The 25,322-nt window shown below is 39.8% G+C and overlaps 1 protein-coding gene across 2 annotated transcripts; it reads right to left on the bottom strand.

The window, feature by feature from the left end:
- Positions 1-374: 374 nt before the first annotated feature.
- Positions 375-25,052, bottom strand: RIOK3 (RIO kinase 3). 2 transcript variants are annotated; one of them, XM_081252987.1, is made up of 13 exons: positions 24,838-25,052; positions 17,092-17,207; positions 16,328-16,473; positions 16,127-16,234; positions 15,831-15,940; positions 14,255-14,398; positions 13,016-13,143; positions 7,557-7,754; positions 6,185-6,344; positions 4,175-4,255; positions 3,995-4,084; positions 3,005-3,112; positions 375-2,040 (listed from the first exon to the last, which is right to left on the bottom strand). In XM_081252987.1, the coding sequence occupies exons 1-13, from the start codon at positions 24,898-24,900 to the stop codon at positions 1,933-1,935; spliced, it is 1,560 nt and encodes a 519-aa protein (XP_081109113.1). In that variant the 5' UTR covers positions 24,901-25,052; the 3' UTR covers positions 375-1,932. The 2 variants fall into 2 exon arrangements, with proteins under 2 accessions (XP_081109113.1, XP_081109114.1); XM_081252988.1 differs by lacking the exon at positions 375-2,040 and adding an exon at positions 2,061-2,843.
- Positions 25,053-25,322: the final 270 nt, after the last annotated feature.

Here is a 25,322-nt window from a genome sequence, read left to right as displayed (position 1 = left end):
AAATTCTCTACACATAATCTTCCTTATTTTGATAATTTATCTTATAGATATTCATATATCCACTTCCATTAAAGTGAAACAAAATATGCTTATTTCCATTTATTTTTCCCATCTGTATTTGACTATTTAGCAAACCAGTATTTTTCACTTTCTTTTTCCACTGTGTGAAAAATTTACTCTCTCATCTATATGAGAGGAAAAACCTGTTTGTAATGTGAAGTAGGTCATTTAAAAGTGAAATCTAAAGATGGGAAGTTGAGAGGGAAAAAAACTGCTGAAAATAGCACTGTTTAACTTAAACAGAAGGGGTAACTTGGTGCCAGGACATAAGTTAACACTTCCAAGGAACAGGAAGAATCCACACAAAGAACCAATTCTAAAATGATCTCTTCATTTTTAATTTCTTAAAAAGCATGTTCACAGCACACTCCAAGAATGCCGCACAGCAACAGTTTGCTGCTATTGTCAGAGTATGTCAGAAAACAAAACAAAACAAAATTTAATGGCTAATTGTTTTTAAAATTAGTTCTTTGAAACTTCTGTAAAGCCAATAATCACCAGTCAACTAAATATTTCTTTTATAGGGGTAAACATTTCAGAAATGTAATGAGTACCCCAAATCACACTTCTCTGAAATGCAATTAAAAGTTATACAACAGAAACAAAAATATTTTTCTAGAAAGAATATATTTGGCATTTTAAAATAGTTTTAATGTAGAAGCTTTCAAGTGTAAAGTTCAGATTTTTACTTTCTATTACCAGACAGAAAGTTTAGGTCTTTAGTGATTCCAATCTGATTCCAACAATAGGAGGAATGATTCTGTTGCAGTGAATGAGCTTCAATCCTAACAAAGCCAATGTACTTTGGCTGCATTAAGAAGTGGAGTCCAGCCAGTACTAAACATTATTAAAAGTGGGGCCAGATAGTTCAAATTAGTTGGTTAATTTGGTACCCAACTTGTTTTATACATACTTCTCATCATTTGATTATTTCATCATTTGATGGTACAATGTTTCTAATTAGCTTGCTATATTTCTCTCAAAATCGATTAGTAAGTATATAGTTTGAGTGAAACGTAAACTGAACTTTGTTTCACTGACTTCATTAAAATATGTCAAACATGGTTAAAGATTCCATTTTGTCCTTCTAGATAATTTACATTTTCATTATAAATGCAGAGCAGCTGCACCGTGAGTTATATCCTAACCATTTCACCTAAATGTATAAAAGCTGAAAGTTAAATTTAAAAAATTTGGATAGTTGAAAAGTACTTATATATTTATCTCTTTCAGAAACCGATGATGCCTTTCCTCGCATATGAGTGTGGAAAAGAAGAATTCAGTTCATAATTCAAGATGTACCAAAAAAAAGTACTTTGCTTATGTCTATTTCTGTCAGCCATTCTGAAACCAAATTTCCATTTATATCAGCTACTAAAGAGAAGAAATTTCCCTTTAGAATCATGGTCACAGTCTGGAAAAAGAATTGAGAAGGGCTAATTTTAGGCAAATAAAATATATGAGGAAAGACGCAACACAAAACAGGGAGGTGAAAAAAGCAAGTAAGTTGTAATAAAAACCTCCCTTGTAAACACATCTGTCCTTCCTCCCATATTTGGAAATGTTAAAAATTCTCATCAAAACATTTTATGCCACAAATCCTTAAAATCAGGTTGATTTCAGCTAGATAACCTGTAGCTGTTAAGAATTATATTATCCTATTCATATCATGAGAGGTAGTTGACATTTCAGTCTCTCAATGCCAAGCTAAAAATGCCACATACCTGGCATACGGGTTACAAGGGAAAAAAAGCACAGAAGCACCATTGTACACTCCGCACGTTTTAGTATTTCAAGTCACGCATAACTTCATTTGCTAATGGCAGCTGACAATCACCACTGTGTCAACACTGAAAGCAGTGGATATTAGTGCTATTCATCGTATAGGGCTGGCGGACCTCCATCATCTTTCAAAAATGAAGCAGCTTTCCTTCCATTCTTCTGAACATGATCTTCATTCATTTTCTCCAAAGCTTCTATCTATAAAATTAATATATTAAATCCATTTGTCAAAATCCTACTTCACAGCAATCATGCTTGAGACTGAACCAGTATTTTTACTCTCTTAAAACTAGGTCATTCCTAACGACACTGGCCTTGAATTAGAATTACAGTGTGTGACACATATTACAGTGGGTCACATACATGTATGTTTTTACTTGATTACATTACCAGGGTTGATGTTTAGTGTCTTTATCAAGCTAGCAATTGGCATCAGATACGTTTTACTATATAACATATACAACAGCTTTCAGGGAACAAGAAAAAGGAAATTCCAAAGTTGATTCAACAGCAGTAATAACCAGTAACTGTACAGAGCAACTGAACAAAAGGCTGGATTTACAATCTTCCTGTTACTTCGCTTCTGGCCTTAGACTCCAGCACAGCTTGGCCAAATTCAAGTCAATATGGGGATTTCTGGAACAGATTCTATAATCATTCTCTGCTTTGGCAGGTTGCTGGGAATAATTAGCTGCTGTTTCACTTTTCAGTTTTTGTTCAATATTAAGAGACCTTCCCCGGAGGTTTTTTTTTTTTTTTTTTGTACTGTTCTGTAGATCCATATTGTAATGACTGGGTATTTCCAAGGATGGCCACTGCTGAATCTCTGTATTCAGTTAAAGGCAGGCAGGGACCAAGTGTTACTGCTTTTTGTGTCACCCGGAGTGTTTACCAGTCAGGGAAAAAGGCATATACTGGAAATGTGTTATCTGTCCATCTCAACCAAACTATGAACTCCTTGAAGAAGTGTTTTGCTGTTATGTTTATCCTAGGGTTTAAGCCTGGAAAAGAAGGATCAAAAACAATATCTCAAGAAAGGAAAAATCTCTAATTAATTTTGTTTTTGAGGGGATGAGAGGATAAACTTAGCTCTGGGTTTCATTATTTACTCTATCCAGGTCCCCACTATCAGCAAGGTGAAAAACAGCCTTATAACACTTACCTCGGCTAAGAAATCAGCTTCATTATCTGCTGAGATGTTTAAGCCTGAAACAGCATTGAAGAGTTCTCGTTCACTAAGGGCTTCCTTTACTCCTCCTTTCTGGAAAAACTAGTAAAGAAATATAAGAAAGCCAGTAGACTTATTAGCAAGGTTCTCCTAGAAACAAACAAAAACAGGGAATGGTGTACTTGTAAAACACCAGTGAATTCCTTCCATAATTTTTAAGCTACAGATGTTTCCAATTCAAGTATAATTACACTCAGGTTCTACTTGCTTACTGTCCTCACACATCCGGGCTGTCTTCTAGATTTAGTAAGTTTGTCATATTGCACCTTCTATAGCTATGTATGAGTGGTATATATAAAATTGCTTGGCACTGCTTTGAATGAGTAGACACAAAATAATCACTAAATCCCATGAAGTAAAATTTTCCAGTAGGCTCAGAAAGTATTTCCAAAATAAAGTTGTTCTGTCATATTTAGAAAGAACATCTCTATCTGAATCTGTTGCTGACAATTCATTTCCTTTAGAAATAGCAAACAAATGCTTCCCAACTCTGTGATTACTGAGTTTTACCTTCCCTAGTCTGTTCACCCTGCCTCAGAGAATGTGGTCAGACTATACCACTAGGAAAACTATTCTTTTAGTATAATAACAACGGCAGTAAGCATGCAGGCTTGCTTCAGGCCAGCTTTCCTTAAAGCACTGTGCATATATTAAATGTCTACTTGACTGCTTAAATATTTAGAACCAAAGTAAAAACTTACTCTCTTGGAAATTTAATTCCGTGGCCCAAACGTGAGGCATGCAATCAAATTCTTGCAAAAAATGAAATCTGATAAATCTTTGTCTCTTTACCTTGAAAGCAACCAGTTAACTAAACCCTTCCTTTAATTTCTAAGAATACAGTCACCTTACTTGCCTTAGGAGTGAGAAAAATGTTTGAATATGTTATAGCCCATAAAAAAGACAGTTAGTTTACATGCCTACCTGTGAGACATTCCTACAGTCACGGAACAAGAACTCCAGGCCATGAGGATGGGTTGGTTCTACAGACTGACTGACGTCGATCAACCAGACCTATTTAAATACAGAGCACACAGTGATTTCTGTACCTTCAGTAATTTACATCACGTCACTTAACCTGAACGTTAACAAGATGCTCCTCACCTTCCCAGCATGCCACAGCATGTTGTACTCACTGAGGTCAGCATGTACGAGCGTACATTCATTATATAACTGCTGCATCAACTGTAAGGAGGCAAGGCAGACATTTAGAAAATGAAGGAAAAACTCTAATTTACCTACACAACTAAAATGTCTATGTCACCCAATATCTTCCATAAAGAGCAAAACTAGGGTAAAGAACTTACTTCTTCTTTGTACAGTCTAAGACTGGTTTTTTTTTTTTTTTTCCTACCCTGAAGGAGGGTGAGAGCACAGTGAGACAACGGAAGGGAAGAGCACGTGACACTCTACTTCCCTATCCATGTGACAGCAATGAGATCAAGAGACCAAAGGGTAGTCCTGGATTCCCACATATGTAAGACAGCTATGGTCACTAACCAGGGGACCTAGGCTTATCCTTCATAAAAGGGCAAACACCCCACTGAAAGCTCTATGGAGTGTATACAACTCCAAGGTAAAAAGTACTTCCTGCCAGACAGAGTGGGAAAGAAGTATTCTTCTTAATTAAGTGGCATTATATATTCATGATTGATGATGAGCCCTAGCCTCATAGTAGAAATCAGCATTAATGCTTTGTTTCCCAGCTTTAATAGAATCAAGTAGGAAGGGCACATCACTACTTCATCTCTTCCCCAGCCACCCCACAGCCAAAAGAAGCCAGAAAAGTTGGCTTAATTTTCTTTGAATGTTTTCTAACTGAAGGCAGAGAAAGTTGGATTATCTCTCTAACTATATCTTAAAAAATTAATTTGGATAATACGTTCACATTCACATCAACTGCCGCATGATATAAGAGTTCCACGCAGAGACTGTGTTAAAAACATATGTTTTGGACTTCCCTGGTGGCGCAGCAGTTAAGAATCCACCTGCCAATGCAGAAGACATGGGTTCGAGCCCTGGTCTGGGAAGATCCCACATGCCACGGAGCAACTAAGCCCGTGCGCCACAACTACTGAGCCTGCGCTCTAGAGCCCACGAGCCACAACTACTGAAGCCCACGTGCCTAGAGCCCGTGCTCTGCAACAAGAGAAGCCACCGCAATGAGAAGCCCACGCACCGCAACGAAGAGTGGCCCCCACTCACCACAACTAGAGAAAGCCCATGCTCAGCAACGAAGACCCAATGCAGCCATAAATAAATAAATAAACCAAGAAAACATGTTTCTCCACTATTCAATTAAGACAAAAAAAAAAAGACAATACAGAGGAACAACAACAATATGAGCATTTTCTTAAGCTTGAAGGACCCCAGACTGAATTTGGTTGCTGTCCCAAAGTACAAATAGCCTCCTCAAGACTCCTGACAAGTGCCTCCCGGCTCTAATGCCTGCACAGATGGAGAAACCACTCCTTACTATCTTCTTTTCATCATCACTTACTTTTTTTTTTTTTTTTTTTGCGGTATGTGGGCCTCTGTTGTGGCCTCTCCTGTTGCAGAGCACAGGCTCCGGACGCACAGGCTCAATGGCCATGGCTCACGGGCCCAGGCGCTCCGTTGCATGTGGGATCTTCCCAGACCGGGGCACGAACCCGTGTCCCCTGCATTGGCAGGCGGACTCTCAACCACTGTGCCACCAGGGAAGCCCCATCATCACTTACTTTGATTGACCAAATTTGCTTCCTTCTAATTTCCCAACAGGAAAGGTATTTCCTTCACTGTTTCAAGTAGGCATACAAACTAATGAAGCACTATATCTGCTAAATATAGTAACATCAAATTTTAATGAAGTTTTGTCAACAATAGCTTCTGGCTTCTATGTCATTAATGCTAACAACTGAGCCTTCGCTTTCTCCACTATGATTTTCCTAAAACATCTCAAGACGCACGCATAATGACATAAAGACAACTCTTCAATATTAACATTCCTTCACAAACTTCAGTTTGTCCTCGTTATATCACCTTAAAATAGTACTATTTTAGGAATTTCTTTTTTAGTTTAGAGGAAATATTGTTTAAAGTTGGGGTGTGAATGGTCTGAAAGGCACAACTTACATGGAGAGTTTGATAGTAGGCTTCTTTCATTTCTTCACTGCTGAGCTTTACTTCTTTCAATTTCGGGGCTGGAACTTGATCATGGCCAATAAAAGACATAACCAGAATGTGTTTCTTTAGTAACACAACTGTTGGACAAGGAATTCCAGCTCTCTGCATTCTATACAGAAAGAAATGATTAAGAATGTAAAGATCAGAAGGAGAGAAAATTTCATTTATTCAACAAATATCTAACGAGGTCCTGCAATGAGGGGGCACTATGTTGTAATCTGGGGAATGTTGGAAGGCAAAGGCAGTAAGAACAGCCTCTGCCCTCACGGAGCCTGTGGCCTGGTGAAAACAACAGACAAGTGAGGAGATGATTACAGTGCAATGTGGTACATGCACTGGCAGAGGTGGGGGTAGGAGGCATCAAGGAAGAAGCAGGCAAATAGGAATTAGCCAGGTTCAAACTGTGGGGAGATGCTGTGGGGAGATGCTGTGGAGATGCACAGAGGAGTCCAGGAGCACAGTCCATGCGGGGAGTGTGTATAAATCAACGCAGCTGGATCATGAGTAGGAGGAAGGGCAATGTGGGTTTAGGTTACAGAGACAGGCAGGCTCCACATCGCAAGATGACTTTGAACTTTACACCAAAGACTATGGGAGCCACTGAAAAATTTTAAGAAAGGCAGTGATGAGATCTTAGTAATCCAGAAAAGAGATCGGAGGGCAGCAAGACCTCTTAGGAAATTATTCTAATTAGAAGTCCTACTAAGTAGAAGACTTTTGCAGCTAATAGATATAATTACTTTTGAAAGCAAACATCTTTAGGAAAAGCAAACTAAAATTAAAAGCTTTCACGGTTCAGATGTGGGCAGGTTTGTATGTAAGAAAGATTATTAATTTCTTGGTTGACAAAACAAATTCCTTGAAAAATTCTGCGTAGAGAATTGAGAAACAAGTCTAATAAAGCAAAATGCAATTTGACTGGTAAAACCCTGCCCTCACCAAATGAACAAACATTAGATGGAATAAACATTTTCTGAAACAAAAAAGGAAATCATTGTTTGTAATATGCCTAACTGGAAACTGGAAAAGATAGCATTTAGATACATGACAAAATATCTGCAGTTGAAAATGACTTAATTTCCCTCAAACTTTACTGAGGAAAGAAAAACAAAATGGATTTTTCATCCTACAAGTATGAATTCAGGTTATATACATGGAAATGTTTTCTTACAGAAACTTTCCTTAAGCACTAGAATTTCAAGGCCTTTCATACTTTCTATAAATGAATTTAAAAGAAAGTGTGGGTTTTTTGCCTGGCTGGTAGGCCTAATACAAACAGGTGATCACCCAAGATGACTTCTAGCACAATGATTTTCTTTACCTTGTGAGATTGTGCATTTCTTTTTCTGCCCACATGCGGATGATCTTACGTGGATTTAGTTTACTGAAGCGATCTTTAAACCTGAAATCATCTTTAATATATTTGTCACGATTCTTAAATTCATTAAGGGTTGTTTTAAATACCTTGATGGCACATTCTGTAGGTATAACTTTACTATCTTCCTTTTCATCCTCCATGCTAAGTGGAAGAAACAAACATTAAGTCAGTTCAAGTCGCCAGATAACAATTCAAAACAATTTCAAAATAAAGATTTTATGACATGAAAGTGGATCTGCCTTCTCTGAGAATGTCAAGCCTTGGGTTGTTTTTTATTTTAAGCCTTCAAGTTTGAGGTCTTAAGAAAACCCTAGGTTTTAGCTTTTTTAATAAAACACACTTTCAAATAAATTCTCAACAGTTTTCAACAACCCATAATATAATCTTCATTTAATGACTATGGAATTAAACTTGAGGAACAATGAAGACCTAGACACTTTAAAATAGGCTATGGTCTGCCTGGGATGGTTCAGAGGCAAAACTCGATGGAAGGGAGCAAAAGAGTCTAGACGATGCTTAGGGTGCTAATTCAACAGTCCCACTACAGCGAGCCACCGAGAGGATCTGAATCATGGTGGTGGCAGTTCGAACCAAAGGGGAAAGGTGGAAGGAGAGACAAGATTTACCTTTGAACCTCTGAAGGGATGTTAATCTGGAAAAGAAAGGAACTATATCTAGAGCACAGAATCTGACTCAAACTCCCAATCCCCTCTTTATGGGACCATATTTTCCCAGCAGACTCCTCCTCCTCCAGGTAGCCTCAGAAGGCTACAGTACTAACTCTAACTGGTTCTAAGTAACGCCCTCTCTTCCTAACTGCCTTCTCTTCCTAAGAAGTGTGACTTAGCTCCATGGCTTTAGATATCATCTAAATACAGATAACTGCTACATTTCTATCCTTAGTCCTGACTTTCTCCAGAAATTCAGGCCTATTTATCTCATCCCTACTTGACTTCAGTTGGATGTCGAGAAGGCACCTCAAACTTATCATGCCCAAAACAGAATTCCTGATAACTGTACCCTAAACCTGCCTATCCCCAGTCTCTCACCTCAGTAAATGGCACCACCCAGCTGCTCTAGCCAAGAATCTATCCTCTCACACCCCACATCCAATCCAACAGCACAGACTGTACATTCTCACCTTCGAAACACACCTCACCTTCGAAACCTTCATCAGAGGTTCCCCTGTCCTACAGATAAAAAGCAGTCAACCAGTCACTATGACATCACCCTATTTTATCTATTTGCGTAGCACATATCTGATAGTCCTGGAAGGGGATTGAAGGGAGGGGTGGGGAGGAAGCACATTCTATGAGAGCAGGGACCTTCCTTGTACTATACATTGCTGTAGCCCCAGCACCTAGAAGAGTCTGGAACACAGAAGCTGCAAAAATACTTGGTGAATGAATGAACCAATTTTCAGGGAGACAGACTAGAGATCCTTCACAAGGAAGAAATTCCCAATAATTTAAAGATGTTATAATAGACGTCTTTGGATTTTGAGATGGTAAGTTTCCTGTCACTGAAATAATGTAACCATAGGTAGATGAGGCCCTATCAAAAACACCACTTAGAAGATCCCTAACTTGGAAGGTCTCTAGGATAAAATCTAATTTGTAAGATTCATCTCGTCATTCTCTTACTAAAAAAACTTCTGTGTTTCTCACTAAATTACACATCCCTCTGCCTAGCTTTTAAGGCCCTCCTTACCAATTTCTGGCTTGCTTACACAAGTTTACATCTTATCACCTCTACATATATACCTTCTAATTTCCTCACTGACAAACCTCATCGCCTAAATTTCAATCCTCCCATTTTCAGCACCCCTGCCCCATCCCACTTTTTTTTTTTTTAAAGAATTAAACTTTACAGATAAAGCTGAAGTTCCCTTTGATTATTTACCACCCCTGGTAGTTTCAGTCCCCATTCCAACTCTTTAGAGACAATCACAATCATGAATAGTAGCCTTCTAGTCTTTTTAAAAAGATACACACACATACGTAAGTATCCACAAACATACATTTTTTAAAAACCATGTATGTTACATTCTGTATAACTAAAAATTTAAATAGATGGTATACTGTATAAATTCTGCAACTAGCTTTTTGCACGCAGTACTGGGGGGTGGGGAGGGTTGTCTTTTTTTTTTTTAACCTATTTTTAAAATCCAGGTTGAGATCCAACTTCATCATGACCTCTTCCTTGAATGTGACCGGCAATGATCTTCTTCTGTTCTCTATTCCTATCCCGAGGTCTCACTTGTCTAACTGCGTACTCTATTATGTATTATCTTTAATGGACCATAACGGTTCTTACTGTAACATTCTCCCCTTGGCTATACCATAAGCTCTTTGACAGTAGAAAACATGTTATACACTTATTCCCTGAAAAATCTAGAACATGTTACTATTCAAATAACTGTTGATTACTTGGCCAACCTGAGAGTGACAGAACCCAGAAGAGCTTTGTGGCAGGCAGAACCTAAAATGGCCCCCAAGATCCCAGCCCCTGGTGTACAACCCAGTATAAGCCCCTCCCTTTGAGTGTGGGACGGATAGCCACTCCCTTGAATAGCTTACATTATATGGCAAAGCCACTCCCTTGAATAGCTTACGTTATATGGCAAAGGTGATGGTATAGTCATGCCCAGGATTACATTCCATTGTCTAAGACTCAGTCTCAGTAGACTGAAGGGAGAGAGTCTCCCGCTGGTTTTGAAGAATTAACCTGCAGTATGAAAGGGCTACATGACCAGGACCTGCAGGGGCCTCTAGCAGCTGAGAGTAGCCCCTGGCTGACAGCCAACCAAAAAGTGAAGACCTCTGTCCTACAGCTGCAGGGAACTGAACTGTGCCTAGGGAAGAGGAACCCACGTCCAGAAAGGAATGTAGCCCAGCTGACACGCAGATTGCAGCCCTGGGAGAGCCTGAGCAGAGAACCCAGCTAAGCCGTGCCTGCCCGAACTTCTGATCAACAGGAACCATGAGATAATAAATAGGTGTTGTTTTAAGTTGCTAAATCTGTGGTAATTTGTTATGTAGCAGAGAAAACTAACATACACTTTAAAAAATATTTACTCAGTTGCTGAAAACCGAATGCTCTCTAGCTTTGCTAATTTACAAATGCCAAAGTACAGATTACAATACCAATTCCACCAGTAGGAAAGGGAGCTCATTCATTACATCAAAGTATCATTAAGCAAAACAGAAAATGGAAAAGGCTAAACAAGGCAACTGACAAGAAAAAGAAACTTAAGAGGCCAATACACTCAAAAAGAAAAAAAAACTTAACCATAGTAAATAAATGCACACCAAAATATTAAAAAGGTACTTTTCATCTTTCACACTGACAAAAAAAGTATTGTTTGATAAGACTAGGCACTGATGAGGATGAGGAAAACAGGCTCGTACTGCTGGTGGTGGCATAAACTGGTCAACTTTCTCATAGGGCAATTTGGTAATACCTACTGACATTCAGAATGTACACAACCTGAGGATTTGACTAGCTCGTAGAGAAAACTGCATCTGCCCTACCATTAAAATGTAAACACAAATTCGAGATTTCTGGTCTTTGGTGTGACACACAAGAAAAAAATTTTTCGTTAAGTTTTAATAAATAAAAGAAATCAAGAAATATTGCTTGCTACAATAGCCAGCTCAGAGGCCCAAACAGTGAGCAAAATCTGGTACTTTCCATTCAATAAGACCTTCCACAGTTTAACAGAAAGGGGGAAAAAATGCATGTAGTCTTTGCCCCAGAAGTTTCAAATGTTAGGAATTTAGCTTAAGGATTTATTTGCAAAAGCACACCAAAGTATATGTACAAAGATATTCCTATATATTCACAAAGTAGAATGTTCTACTATAAAACTGATATAAACCAGTAATATAAAAGGATATAAGATACATTAACTGAAAAATGAAGATGCTGAATGCAGAATATAATCTCTTTTGTACAAACAAAATAAGAAATACACGCATAAAAATTTCTGGAAGGCTAGACTAAAAACTATTAACAGTGGTTACCCTTAGAGGAGAAACCTGTGGGGCGACAGTTGGTAAGATGAAGGCTACCTTCATTTTAATCCTTTCTGTACAGTTTAATTTCTACCACGAGTAATCTTTCATTTTAAAATAATTTGTGCAATTAAGTTATGTCTGCCTGGTCTCAGGGAAAGCTCAACTGAAATTTGGAAAGAGGGCAACAGAGCTTAAAGCCAGAAAAAAATAAATGTTTACTAAAATTAATATATACCAGGTACTATAAAACATGATTTCATTTACCCCCAACAAAATCCTATGAGGTAAGGGTCAGTTTTTAAATGACATTTAGTAAACTGCTCCAGATCACGTTGCTTGAAAAACGTTGAGCCATTTTATCCTAAAATTCATTTTATCCCTTTCCTTTTGGAACTTAGTATAATTCAATACATGATTATATTTATATGTCTCATTTAGAAAGGGAGACTAGTTAAATAATTGAGAAAACCAAAGACAAGGACTTGACCGATAATTGTTTGAATCCCCTTAAGTATACAATAAATACCTTCTAAACCTAAAAAAAACTTGAATAATCTGTAATCTGTTTTAACATTTTTCTTTATAAATAATGTTCAGGTAAAGGAATAGCTGAGCTAGTAAGCCTTGCTGAACTAGTAAGACTTCAAAGCTAAGTAACCAGATGACTTCCTATTCCTGGCTTTAGCACGTTCTCTCAACAGCATCCACGTTTAAAATTTTTTCTCTTCCTCATAACATCCTTTACTCAACTAAGCCCTCATAACAAAAGTAAAGTGGGTTAGCTCTAAAATGGCATAAGATCTTTAAAGACATTTCTTTAAATAATGAAAGCATTATGAAAAGGGTAGGAATTGGTAACTGATCTAAGTATGGCCCTCCCAACCTGGTACCAAAGGGTCCCACAGTAGAAAGACGTGGGTTTTGAGTCAAACTCAGGTTCAGATTTTGCTATGCCACTTACAGGTGCCTGTATGTTATGGTATAATTACAATAATGTGAAAAATAATATATTCATAGAAAAAAGACTGGAGGAGTCTACACATAATTATTAATGGTTATCTCTGGATGGCAGAATTGGGATGATTGTGTTTTTTTTTTTTTTGGCTGCACCGCACAGCTTGCAGGATCTCAGTTCCCCAACCAGGGATTGAACGTGGGCCACAGCAGTGAAAGAGCTGAATCCTAACTACTAGACCACCAGGGAACTCCCCTGGTTGTGTTTTTCTTTATACATCCCTATATTGCTGAGACTTCCTACAGTAACAGTTTAAAAATTACTGCTTGCCATGCAGAATGAACTTTGATTTTGTATAAATCCATTAATATCAGGGAGAAGGGGCTAAGCTTTTGTTGATATGATGGTATTGTATTTTGCTCATTTACCTCCCTCCGTATGCATGAAAGACAACAGATTCCTTTCCTGTACTAATACAGCCAGTGATTGTCTCCAACATTCCACAGTTGACCATTTTATACATAAGTAAACGTGTCTTAGGATCAACTGCTTTTTCCTGCAAAAGATAAAGCACTGTAAGTGAAAATAACTGGTAATCACAAAACATTTTCTGAGCCATTTCTAATATCTAACATTCAAAATATACACTTTTTTTAACCTTTATTAATTTACCTAGGTGTATATACAACAGGCTCTTAAAAGAGTGCTGTCAAGATACAATTCATTTCTGTAACTCTAATGTCTTTGAAAGTGAATATCTAAAAGAACCATTAAAAATCAGACTCTAGGGCTTCCCTGGTGGTGCGGTGGTTGGGAGTCCGCCTGCCGATGCAGGGGACACGGGTTCGTGCCCCAGTCCGGGAAGATCCCACATGCCGCGGAGCGGCTAGGCCCGTGTGCAATGGCCGCTGAGCCTGCGCGTCCGGAGCCTGTGCTCCACAACGGGAGAGGCCACAACAGTGAGAGACCCGCATACCGAAAAAAAAAAAAAAAAATCAGACTCTAGCTTAGTCAAAATTTTATCTCCGAATTTTAAATGGCTCTCCTAATGTACTTACCATTAGTTTGTTTTTGTAAAGGTTTAAAAATTATTCTTAAGATACTATATACTGGGCTTCCCTGGTGGCGCAGTGGTTGAGTGTCCGCCTGCCGATGCAGGGGACACAGGTTTGTGCCCCGGTCCGGGAAGATCCCACATGCCGCGGAGCGGCTGGGCCCGTGAGCCATGGCCACTAAGCCTGTGCATCCGGAGCCTGTGCTCCGCAACGGGAGAGGCCACAACAGTGAGAGGCCCGCGTACCACAAAAAAAAAAAAAAAAAAAGATACTATATACTATCTTTGTTAAGGTAAAACATTATACACTATTATTATAAATATGTCATGACAGGAAACAACGTTTCATACGCAATGTAAACTATACAGTCCAAATTAATTATGACCACTGAAATGTTAGTTTTGAATAAGTGATCAATAACCACTACATGAAATCTGAAAAGTCAAATGGCAAAGCTACTTGGGTTTTATTTACATCTTTGATTTGAAAAGTCAATCTCATGAAAAAAATATCAAACATGAAGTTTTATCTTGTTTTTTCCCTGAACATGAAGTTTTCTAATATGAATCTTCCCACTAAAAAAACAGAAACAAAAACGTTAAGAATACTTACTGCAGTAGAATGCTCCTTTTTCTCATGGAGGCGGGCACTTCGACGTTCTTCTGAGTAGGCATGTTGTTTTAAAGCATTGAAAACATGGTTTGATAGTTTTAAATCCATTCCAATTCCATCTCCTACCTGAAACCCAGGTGCAAACTGCCAAAAAGAAGAAGAAAAATTAGCATCTGAGTACTTTAAAATGGGGAAGTGAAAACAAAAAACAATGAGAAAATCAGTTTTACATGGACTGGCTTTTCTACTCAATAGATGATAATGCTATGAAAGCAGAACCCACAAGTATTACAGAGGAAAAAGAAAAATAACTCACTGGTAAGCCCAACAGAAAGGGAAACAAGGCTTTTAAAGAAACGGTATCCCAAAGGAAGGGAAGGTTTATTATATGCATAGAAAACATCCAAACACATCTAAAAACTAAGGTATTTTAGCATATGCTTTGAACATATGCTAAAATACCTTATGCTTTTACATCAGACAAAGGATACATTATATTTTGAAATCATACCAAATCTTACCAAAAAAAAAATTTTTCATAGCCAATTATTTTTGAAGAGTGGGTTAAAATCACAAGCTATGCCCACACCATGACAATTATGTCCAATATGGAAGCCACTAGCTACATGTGAATATTTAAATTTAAATTGATTAAAATAAAATTAAGAATTCAGTTCCTCAGTTGTACCACCCAAATTTCAAGTGCTCAACTGTCGAATACGGCTGCCATACTAGACAGCACTGACACAGAACATTTCTATTATCACAGAAGGTTCTACTGGACAGGGTTGTTCTAGAGTCAGATCTGGATTATTTCTAGAATATGTTTACTTAACAAGTATTTGTATTCTAAAGTCTAAATGTTTTATATTAACCACGATAATTATGAAGGAAGAAAAAATGCCATTTTTCTTTTTCTCCTTTTTTTTTGCGGTACGTGGGCCTCTATCACTGTCGTGGCCTCTCCCATTGCGGAGCACAGGCCCCGGACGCGCAGGCTCAGCGGCCATGGCTCACGGGCCCAGCTGCTCCACAACATGTGGGATCTTCCTGGACAGGGGCACGAACCTGTGTCCCCTGCATCGCCAGGCGGACTCTCAACCACTGCGCCACCAGGGAAGCCCTCTCCTATTTTTTAAAAATTACATTGTGTTTCTGATTTTGCAGGGGTAGTTCAGGCACAAGATAAAAAATTCAAAAATTATAACAGGGTATACAGTAGAAAGTATTTTTATCTCCCATTCTTAACCCCCAATCACCATTGTTATCTATTTCTTGGGTATTTTATGGAAAATAAGATGCTGAAAAATGTTACTTTCAGAAGAACCATTTCCTAATTTTAGAATCAATGTAAATCAAACTAGTTTTCTTAATATTGATGTAGGATTTTATTCTGAGGTACATTATATTCTCATTAGTGGCTCAGTTTCCACGGTGTTGCTATACTGCCATCTAAAATATCTTTAGAAAGGATGAAGGATACTTTTAGAAATTTAAAGATATTGTACTTAGAATGCTATGTTTTTAACTTATTCTAATAAAACTTTTGATTCACAGTAATACTTCTGTAACTTACATTTTCCATTCTGGCTGTATTCTTTCTCCCACATACTACTTCATCATGTTTGGTGGTGATGTCTTTTCCTTTTCCAATAAAACCCTTTTTGGGAGTAGGAACTGGTTTTGCTAAAGGTGATTAAGACAAGCCAAGTATGTAAAAATAGCAAAGACTAAATTGCTGCATTCACTATTATCTGAAAAAGATATTTGAACCTAATAGTAAATTACCAAATGAGATTCAAAGACAAATATAAAATACTTAGTCTTCCTACATCCCCATTCTATGCCCCCAGAAAATAAAAGCACTGATACCTGGTCTGTAGGGATCATCACGAGTATCCTGCCAGTCAACCTCATCTTCAGAGCTATCACTGTCTTCATAAGGATGTACTTTTCGATAATTTTCAAAGGAAATGGAAACTTAAAAGGCAAAAATGGTTGAAGATTTATTTAGGGGCACATTACAAGCATTTTCTACCACCCGATGGAGTTGACACAATAAGGTCATAGTACCTTTGCTATCTCCATTGAACTTTTTTTCTTCACGCCTAAGCTGTGCATCATATTCTCTGTCAAATTCCATCTGTAGCATCTGAGCCAGCATTAGGTCGCTGGAAGTGTCAGTGTTTTCTCCAGTAATAAATGGTCCTTCAGCAACACTATTCAAAATAAGGCAGTATAGACTAATATAATGTGCTTGTGTAAAGAGACGCTACCAGTTATGGGTGAGATGTGCCTTTTCAGTGTTAACTGTATTGAAGAAACAATGGAAAATAACTTTACCAAACCCTTCACCCTCTCCTGCCCAGCTGCCCTCTGACCAATAGCAGGCACCTGTGAAAGCACCAACTAGGATTAGGAGAGCTTCAAGAGAAAGCTAAAGGGCCTATAATAAAAACCAAACAGACCCAAAATTCATTCGTTCTGTGTTCTGATCAAAGGAGAGATAACATATATATGAAAAGATAAACAACAAACATTTGATCAAAACTGTACCCTACTTCATTATTTTTTAATCTATTTGATCATAGAGTTCAACTGTTGCAATGACTAAAACCCAGAGAAACAGAGTGGCTTGCCCAAGATAATACTGAAAACTAGTCACAAAATTAGGACCAAAACCCATGTATCAGTGAACTCCCAATACGGTGCTCTTTCTATTGCACTGCTTTTCTAAATGTATTTCTGAATCATTTGTCATGACAATCACTAATCAAATCCTAAGACTGCTATAACAAGCTGCTAGATAAAATAGAGTCTCTATGAATTTTACTTACACAACTTCAGGAAAAGCGGCAGCTTCTTCTTCCAGCTGCAATTCTTTAGCCAACTGTTCACTCATTACATCAGACAAAGAACAACATATTGTATTTTGAGGGGTAGCCCATGGACACTATGAAAAAAAAGGGCAATACAATTCATAATAATGAACTTAAAGTACTTTCCAAACTTGGAAATAAGGTTATCTTTTGAGAATTAGACTATCTAAATCAACTCAAAAGGAATGCTTACCTTTTTTGCAGAAATCCTCTTAAAAGTAAAAATATATCCCAGCTCAAATCTAATCAAAGATAAACCTAAAAACTATGACAGCCAAAAGCACTCTCTAGCCTGCCTGGTGGGTATGTCCTTATAGTTGAGGGGAAGCACAGGCTACTCTAGCATCACCAACTAGCCAGTGAGTTCATGTAATGCCCCTTGTTCTGATTCCATGCTCACCAAGCAACCTTCTGCTTATAGTTTGGCTTCTGGGTAGATTCTCTTACAGGAACAGGCTATACCAATTACCACAATTCAAAGCCCACTTAGAAGTTACACTTCCTTCTAATTTAAGCAGTAAGTCTTCTACATGTAAAAAGTGTGTGGCAGCCCCTTTCAAGACACCTTGGAATATGCCAAAATAAAAACAGCAATAACAAACAATGAATCCTATATTTCTGAACTTTGGAAGCTGAGAAATAGATTCTTGAAACAATACTACTAGAGCAAAGTAATACTCGGTGAGACTCTTCTAGAGCGGCCAGCCACTCAGCCCTCCTCAATGGCATCACTATCTCAGCCCTCTTGAAATCTGTACAAACCGTAGGTTTACTTCACAACTCCTAATTTTTGAGGGGGGGCAGGCTTTACTTAGCAGCAGCAAATGATTCCATTTGATAGTCTAGTGATTAAGACCGTTAATACTGAATAAGATGTCTAAGTATCTCTTGAACCTGCCCAGCTCTCTATCCCCTTTCCAAGGTAACATCCTCCCATCACTGGGCTACTATAAGAGCCTCCTAACTCATCTTTCTGCTTGCTTCCATTCTCCACACCACAGCGTAATGGTTTTTCTAAAATGCAGATCTGATTGGTTCAGTTCCTTACTTAAAGCTCTTTATTGTTTTAATGTTTCCCACTGCCTTTAGGATAAAACCCAAACTCATTGCTTAACTATTACTGAGAGTCTAATTTAGAATATAGCATATGATGGTAAGTGTTTTGGCCACAAAATTGTTTAATCAAGTTTAGCCAGTACAGGCCCTCTAGCTGGTCTAAGGGCCTGCTGGGGTGACCCCCAGGGATAACTGGGCAACTTACCCTTGCTCAAGTTCCGTAACGTTGAGGTTTAGGGATTTATTTGGTTCAAACTGTTAGGGTGAAGCACATAAGGGTGATAAATGATCATTATATTTATGCCTAAGTGAATCAGAATCAAGTTTTATCTAGTCTCACCCTGAGACTGGTGAGATGCCCCCAGCCCCCACCTATACTAGCCTATTGCAGAACTGTTCTGGCCTTCTATAAGGCCAGGCCTGGAAACAACAGGGAGGTTTCCTCAAGGTGGTATGACTTTCACTGACTCAGATCTTGTCAGCAACTGAGCACTCTCCTGGTGAGGATTTTGAGGTCTGTACTCTTGAAGCTCTCTGTAATCTGGAGAATATAGCTAATCTTTTGGCCACATGACTCTGCTGACTTGCTTCTGCATCTTCTAGGTAGAAGATAAAATGCTGCCTCTTAGCCTAGAAATGCTTGGTCTGATCAAAGTCCAGGTTCCAAAAGGCAAGTAACTGTATTCTCTAGCTCAGAACTGTCAATCACATTTTGCAATGACTAACAGTAGCATAACAGGCACCACGGGGATATTCTCTATATTGGCTAAATACACCTAACTTACACAGATTAAGTGACACACTGGAGTAGTTGCAATATCATCCCCATTTTATAGATTCAGAAACTGAGATACAGAGAAGATTTTTAACCCAAGATAACACTGTTGATGGAAGTGCTGAGATTTGAACCAAGGCAGTAGGGCTTAAGAGTGTTTTGCTATACTGCTTCCCTAAGCACCTTGTCCTGGGATGGGAGAAGCAAACTGCTGTACTGCCTGCAGTCTAAAATCCAAATTTCTCAGGAAGGAATGCCCTTCACAGCTTGACCTAATTTATCCTTCCAGTCTTGACTCTCACCTATCCTAGACTCTGGCAACACTAATTAAATGCTAAATATGGCATACTTTCACCCTTCCACGCCTTTCACCCCTCACACATCCCCCTCTCTCTCAAAGGTTTTTCTTCCTTCTCTATTTCGCCCAATTAAGTGTCAGCTCTTCCATAGGGTTATCTCAGTTTTATCAGACAAAATTAGATCCTTTCCTTTATCTTCCCATATCAGTGTTAGATAGTTAAATGCATCAGCCACAACACAGCAAGAGCCCCTTGAAGGACAAGGTCTTCTCATTCTGAGTCCAGTGTAGAGCTTCACACATAAAGAGGCATTCAAGTATTTACTGAACAAGATGTGCCAAAAGGAAACCTGGAGATATCTCATGGAACTGCCAGGCTGTGCCTAGGCGGTAGAGGTCTGGTGCCTTTCTACACCCCTCCTATATTAAAGTCCTTCTCTCCACCTTGCAGTCAGCCGCTTTGCCCACCCATTTCTTTTGTTTTGTTTTTGGCTGTGCCACTTGGCATATGGGAGCTTAGTTCCCTGACCTGGGATGGAACCCGTGCCCCCTGCAGTGGAAGCTCAGAGTCTTAACCACTGGACCACCAGGGAAGTCCCTGCCCACCCACTTTTTTTTTTTTTTTGCAGTACGCGGGCCTCTCACTGCTGTGGCTGGCCTCTCCCGTTGTGGAGCACAGGCTCCGGAAGCGCAGGCTCAGCAGCCATGACTCACGGGCCCAGCTGCTCCACAGCATGTGGGATCTTCCTGGACCAGGGCACGAACCCGTGTCCCCTGCATCGGCAGGCGGACTCTCAACCACTGTGCCACCAGGGAAGCCCTGCCCACCCACTTCTGATGCTTCTAATCTCTTGCCAGCAGTCAATCAATTCTAAGGTGTTAAAACATCAGCGGAAAATCCCCCGGAGAGGCAAAAATGAGAGGCAGTAACTGTGTTATTTTGTGGCAGAGATTTACCTACCCCCAAGATAGACTGAATCAGAAAGGGAAACATGCAGAGACCAAGAGGGCACCAGGACACCCTAACTGCCCACGCCTACTGACCTTGCTCCTCGGAGCCTCAGACTCTAGAGCTGTACTTCCCTGCACCTCTGCTGACTGGCTCAGCTGGGCAACCTCACACTGAGCCAATCTCCTTGGGTGGGATAAATAAGTGAAGACTTCCGAAAGTGTGCCAACTTATAAACTTTGAAATCAAATCCAAACTCTTCAAAGCAGTAGCCAAAATCCCTCCATAAAATGTTCTGGGCTGGAGGGAGAGCTGCCGGGCAGGGACAGTCCTCCACAGGCACAAGCGGTTCACCACCCTGAGGGGGGCTTACAAAAGGCACTGGGGGCTCCTCCCACAAATGGGCACCAGGGGGTGTATGGAGGCGAATACTGTGTCGTCATCTTGTAACTCTTCAGTAAGTCAAACACTCCTTGTGAACAGAGAAACTCTGTCAAATGTTTAAATAATAATAAATCTAAGGAGATAAGAGTAAAAGGCCCTTCATCATCTTGCTCTACCCTAGCGATCCAACGTCCTTTCCCACTACTCCCTTCACCAACATAAACTTCCCACTGCATCAAGATCTGATGGGAAATGCCACACAATCCTTTCCAGTTAGTTATTCTGCTTTAAATGACATCTATCAAGCCCATCACTAGCTCCCTGATTCCGGTTCGCTGAAGACCCCTCACCCACCCTGTTTTCCTCTCCTCTGGGAAACTGCCGCCACTAAACTCAGTAACTTGGGGTCACCACAACTACCATTCTCCCACATCTGGCCGGCTGCAGATTGGCGGGAAATCATTTCCCCTTCCTTCTACTCCTAAAGATGCATCCCCAGCTGCCCATCCCACTTTTTTTTTTTTAAGGTTTTACTGCACACAACTACGGGGAAGAATCAAGTAAACTGAAAAAAAAAAAAAGCAAACATGAAGGAGGCACATAATAAAAAAAATTCAGTCCTCAACTTGAAGCAAGTCAACAGAACCATAACCCTACAGGAAGGTCCCTTTTCTGCTCATGCATGCAGGTAGAAGACAATCTAGGCAAAATATTTAAGTGGGTAATTTTACTCCTCAAAACAAGGATCTCTGCAAAATGTGATCTGGGTCTGTACAACAACACTAATCTTTTTTTTTTAAACTTTCAATTTTATAGTATTTTTAGATTTACAGAAAAATCACAAAGATTGTATCGAGAGTCTCCAGATACCCCATACCCAGCTTCCCCGTATTAATACTGTACATTTGTCACAATTAATGAACCAAATCATTATTATTAACTAAAGTGCATACTTCATTCAGATTTCCTTAGTTTTCCCCTAACGTCCCTCTTCTATTCCAGGATACCATCCAGGATACCATATAACATTTAGCTATCATGTCTTCTTAGGCTCCTTTTGGCTCTGAGTTTCTCAGACTTTGTTTTTGGCGACCTTGACAGTTTTGAGGAGTACCACTAATCCATTTGTTACAGCTCTTTCCAACAGAGCTACACACTTCCTCACTTTTGCCTACAGTTTGTCAATTCTCCCTTCTTGGAATATTCCCTAAAATTCTTTGTTCATAACAGCAGTTTGGGATTTTGTAACTGGGGACCCCAAGTCCCTTTCAGGGTGTCTAAGAGGTCAAAATTATTCTCATAATAGTTCTAAGATAGTTTTTGTCTTTTCCATTCTCATTCTCTCAAGAGTGTAGAGTGAGGTTTTCCAGAGTCTGTATCAGATATGATGGCAGCACTCTGGTGGCTACTAGAATGTGTGCATGTGTATTCTTATGTTTTCTCAACTTTTCAAAGGTAGTAAGTAGGCTGAGGGTATAAATGTGCATTTTAAACTATTATATATAGGATGGATAAACAACAAGGTCCTACTGTATAGCACAGGGAATTATATTCAATACCCTGTGATAAACCATAAAGGAAAAGAATATAAAAAAGAATGTATGTTGGGCTTCCCTGGTGGCGCAGTGGTTAAGAATCTGCCTGCCGATGCAGGGGACACGGGTTCGAGCCCTGGTCCAGGAAGATCCCACATGCCACGGAGCAACTGAGCCCGTGTGCCACAACTACTGAGCCTGCGCTCTAGAGTCCGTGAGCCACAACTACTGAGCCCGTGCACCACAACTACTGAAGCCCGCATGCCTAGAGCCCATGCCCTGCAACAAGAGAAGCCACCGCAATGAGAAGCCCCCGCTCGCCGCAACTAGAGAAAGCCCGCGCACAGCAACGAAGACCCAACGCAGCCAAAAATAATAAAATAAATAAATTAAAAAAATAATAATGTATGTATATGTGTAACTAAGTCACTTTGCTGTACAGCAGAAATTAAACACAACTGTAAATCAACTATACTTCAGTATTTTTTTAAATGTGCATTTTTAGAGATTAACTCAGTTTCTTCTTAGTGCGTCTACCGTGCTCTTATTACCCATCTTCAATTATGCCTGCTATAATCTACATATTTGTTAGGATAGACTTTCATCATATACTTCAACTAACACATATCACAACAGATTGAAAAAGGAGCTATGAGAATCCAGCTGTTTTCTATTAAGTCAGACATTAAAGAGATTTGCAAAAACACAAAACAATACTACTCTTCACTGATTTTTTGTTTTGGAAAATAGGGGGTTTTTTAATATAAAAATGTTACTTATATTAACATAATCACTTAATAAACATTTTTTTCAATACCTCAGTTTTAATTTCTGATACGACAAATATCAATAGATATAACCAATATAAACAAAAATTCTTGGAGTCCTCAATGTTTTTTAAGAGTGTAAAGAAGTCCTGATGGAAAAGTTTTGAGAACTGCCAGCCTTTAATATTCTTTCCATTTTCCAAGACTTTCCTCAAACCTCTACCTCCTCCACAGAGGCTTCTATAATCACTTCAGTCTTTCAAGAGGTTAGAGAAGGAAATGATTATGTAATACGTGTAGCATCTTTCTATTTGTTTTGCCTATGAAAATGCTGTCTTCTCAACAGAACACCAATAAACCCCAAGATGATTTTTTGTTGAACAATTAAAATGAAATTTTATAGTTCTGATGATGTACACCTAAATGAAAATGACTGATATCAAATATTTTATTACTGCATTAGTTTTGTAAGTTTGTTCTGAGGTTAGGTATTCTAAGCAACGTTTGTTTCATCTGACATTTTTACAAGCTTTACAGATGCTTACCTGGAGGAATTTAACATGTAAAGTATATATTTACTAGTATCTCTCTACTGATTTCACCCTTTTATGTCTACTGATCTTGGCCTTGTAAACAAAGCCTTGATAGAAAAAAATACGCAAAGTAACACACAGATGTAACCACATTTGCCAATGGAATATTTGATTCTCTCTATGGTTGTATGAGAACTTTTATAAAAATTTACCTAAAAGCTTTACCTAAAAGCTACTTATTTCCCCCACTTTCTGTTAAGACCTAGTCTGAAGATCTAGTAAGAGTCATGAGTGACCCTTTATATGGAACAAGTGTTCTGTGTTAGCATGTAAAGAAGTGCCTGAAATGGGTAAAGGTGGTCAAAAGGTAGAAACTTCCAGCTGCAAAATAAATAAAGCATGAGATGTCATGCACAGCATGGTGGCTATAGTTAATAATCCTGTACTGTATATTTGAAAGTTGCTAAGACAGTAAACCTTAAAAGTTCTCATCACAAGAAAAAGAAATTGTAATCCTGTATGTTAACTAAACTTATTGTGGTGAGCATTTTGCAATATATACACATATCGAATCATTATGCTGTACACCTTAAATATGTTGTTATATGCCCATTAAATCAAAAAAGAACCATTATGAAGTTAAAAAACCTTCACAACCTTAATTTGAGGAACACAAAATCCCAACTGACCCACTTTTGCTTTCAAGTAAACCCTCCATAAAGTGGCAAAAGAATCTTTTCATCCTTCTAATGAAAGTATCATGAAAAGAAGCAGCCTGGAACCAGAAACCAAATGTGAAATAAACATTTTAGTTGGCCATTACAGGGAAAAGCTTAAACGTTAAAACCCAGGCAAATGAGAATTTCGTAACCGTCTTAACAGTATGTAAACACTTGAGAATTAGCCTGGAGCCGAAGGAGGGTGCGCCTGGATTTACCTTTTACTACTTCAAAAACAAGAAACTGCCCAAGTAGGATAACCACGCTTGCCAAGTTAAGGAAACAGCTTCCTAAACCACCTTTCTGTCGGGCTTTCTGTGTATAACTGAACTGATTCATGTGGCCGGTGAAAAACAAGTTCGTGCTTGTTTTCCGTCAAACGTCAGCACCTTTAAGCGAGTCCTGCCCAAATATATGTTACGGAGGTTCAGAAATCAAAGTGTAGAACTAGACGGAGACTCCAAACCGCCCAGGGTGGACTTTGGTAGCCTGTGCCCCTTCCCTGCCTCTCCCACCCCGAGCCCCGCAGCCTCGCCGCCCGTCCCCCGTTCCGAGGTGGTCAGGGTCCCGCCCAGAACTTCCCGAATCGCCTGCGGAGCCGCTTCGGCGCCTGCCACCCTCTCCGGGCCCTCCGAGAGGACCAGCCCAGGCGACTGTGGCAGGTACGTCAGTCCCGACCGCCACTCACCTTGCTGGGTCCCCAGGCCGCTGCCGGCCCGGGCTCAGGGGATGCCACTCCGACCAGATCCATGTGGGGGAAGACGTCAGCGTCGAGAACAGAGCAGAGAGGTGGCAGGACCGGGAAGCAGCCTCCGCCGAGGAGATAGGCAGCGGGGTAGGGGCGACGGGGTGCTGGTGCCTGAGCTGAGATGACAGATGGCGGCCACAGCGGCGGCCACAGCGGCGGCGGCGGCGGCGGCGGCAGCCGCGTCCGGAAGTAGACCTCTTCTCTTCCGCCCTTTACGCTGGAATCTAGCTTCCGATTGGCCGCCACCCCGGGCTCCGCGTTGGGTCACCGTTCCCCGCCCCCGGCGGACCGCACTTCCGGTCCTTCCCGGCGCCCGGGACTGGTGGTGGCGACCGCCCTTGCCCGGGAGAGCAGCGGATGGGTGTGGCTTCCGCTGGCCAGGCTGTACCCTCTCCCTGAACCGCCTACCCGGTTGCCCGAGAGGG

This window comes from Mesoplodon bidens (genome assembly GCF_964165515.1).
Source record: "Mesoplodon bidens genome assembly, chromosome: 13".
NCBI lineage: Eukaryota > Metazoa > Chordata > Mammalia > Artiodactyla > Ziphiidae > Mesoplodon > Mesoplodon bidens.
This window is presented reverse-complemented; position numbering and strand designations above follow the sequence as displayed.

Coding starts and splice junctions, on each gene's coding strand:
- RIOK3 (XM_081252987.1), bottom strand. CDS start 24,900: ATGGATCTGGTCGGAGTGGCATCCCCTGAGCCCGGGCCGGCAGCGGCC. Junction 16,474..17,091: donor GCCGCTTTTCCTGAAGTTGT/GTAAGTAAAATT, acceptor TATTTTGAATAG/TGTTGCTGAAGGACCATTTA. Junction 4,256..6,184: donor CCTACTATCAAACTCTCCAT/GTAAGTTGTGCC, acceptor GCCTCCTTACAG/TTGATGCAGCAGTTATATAA.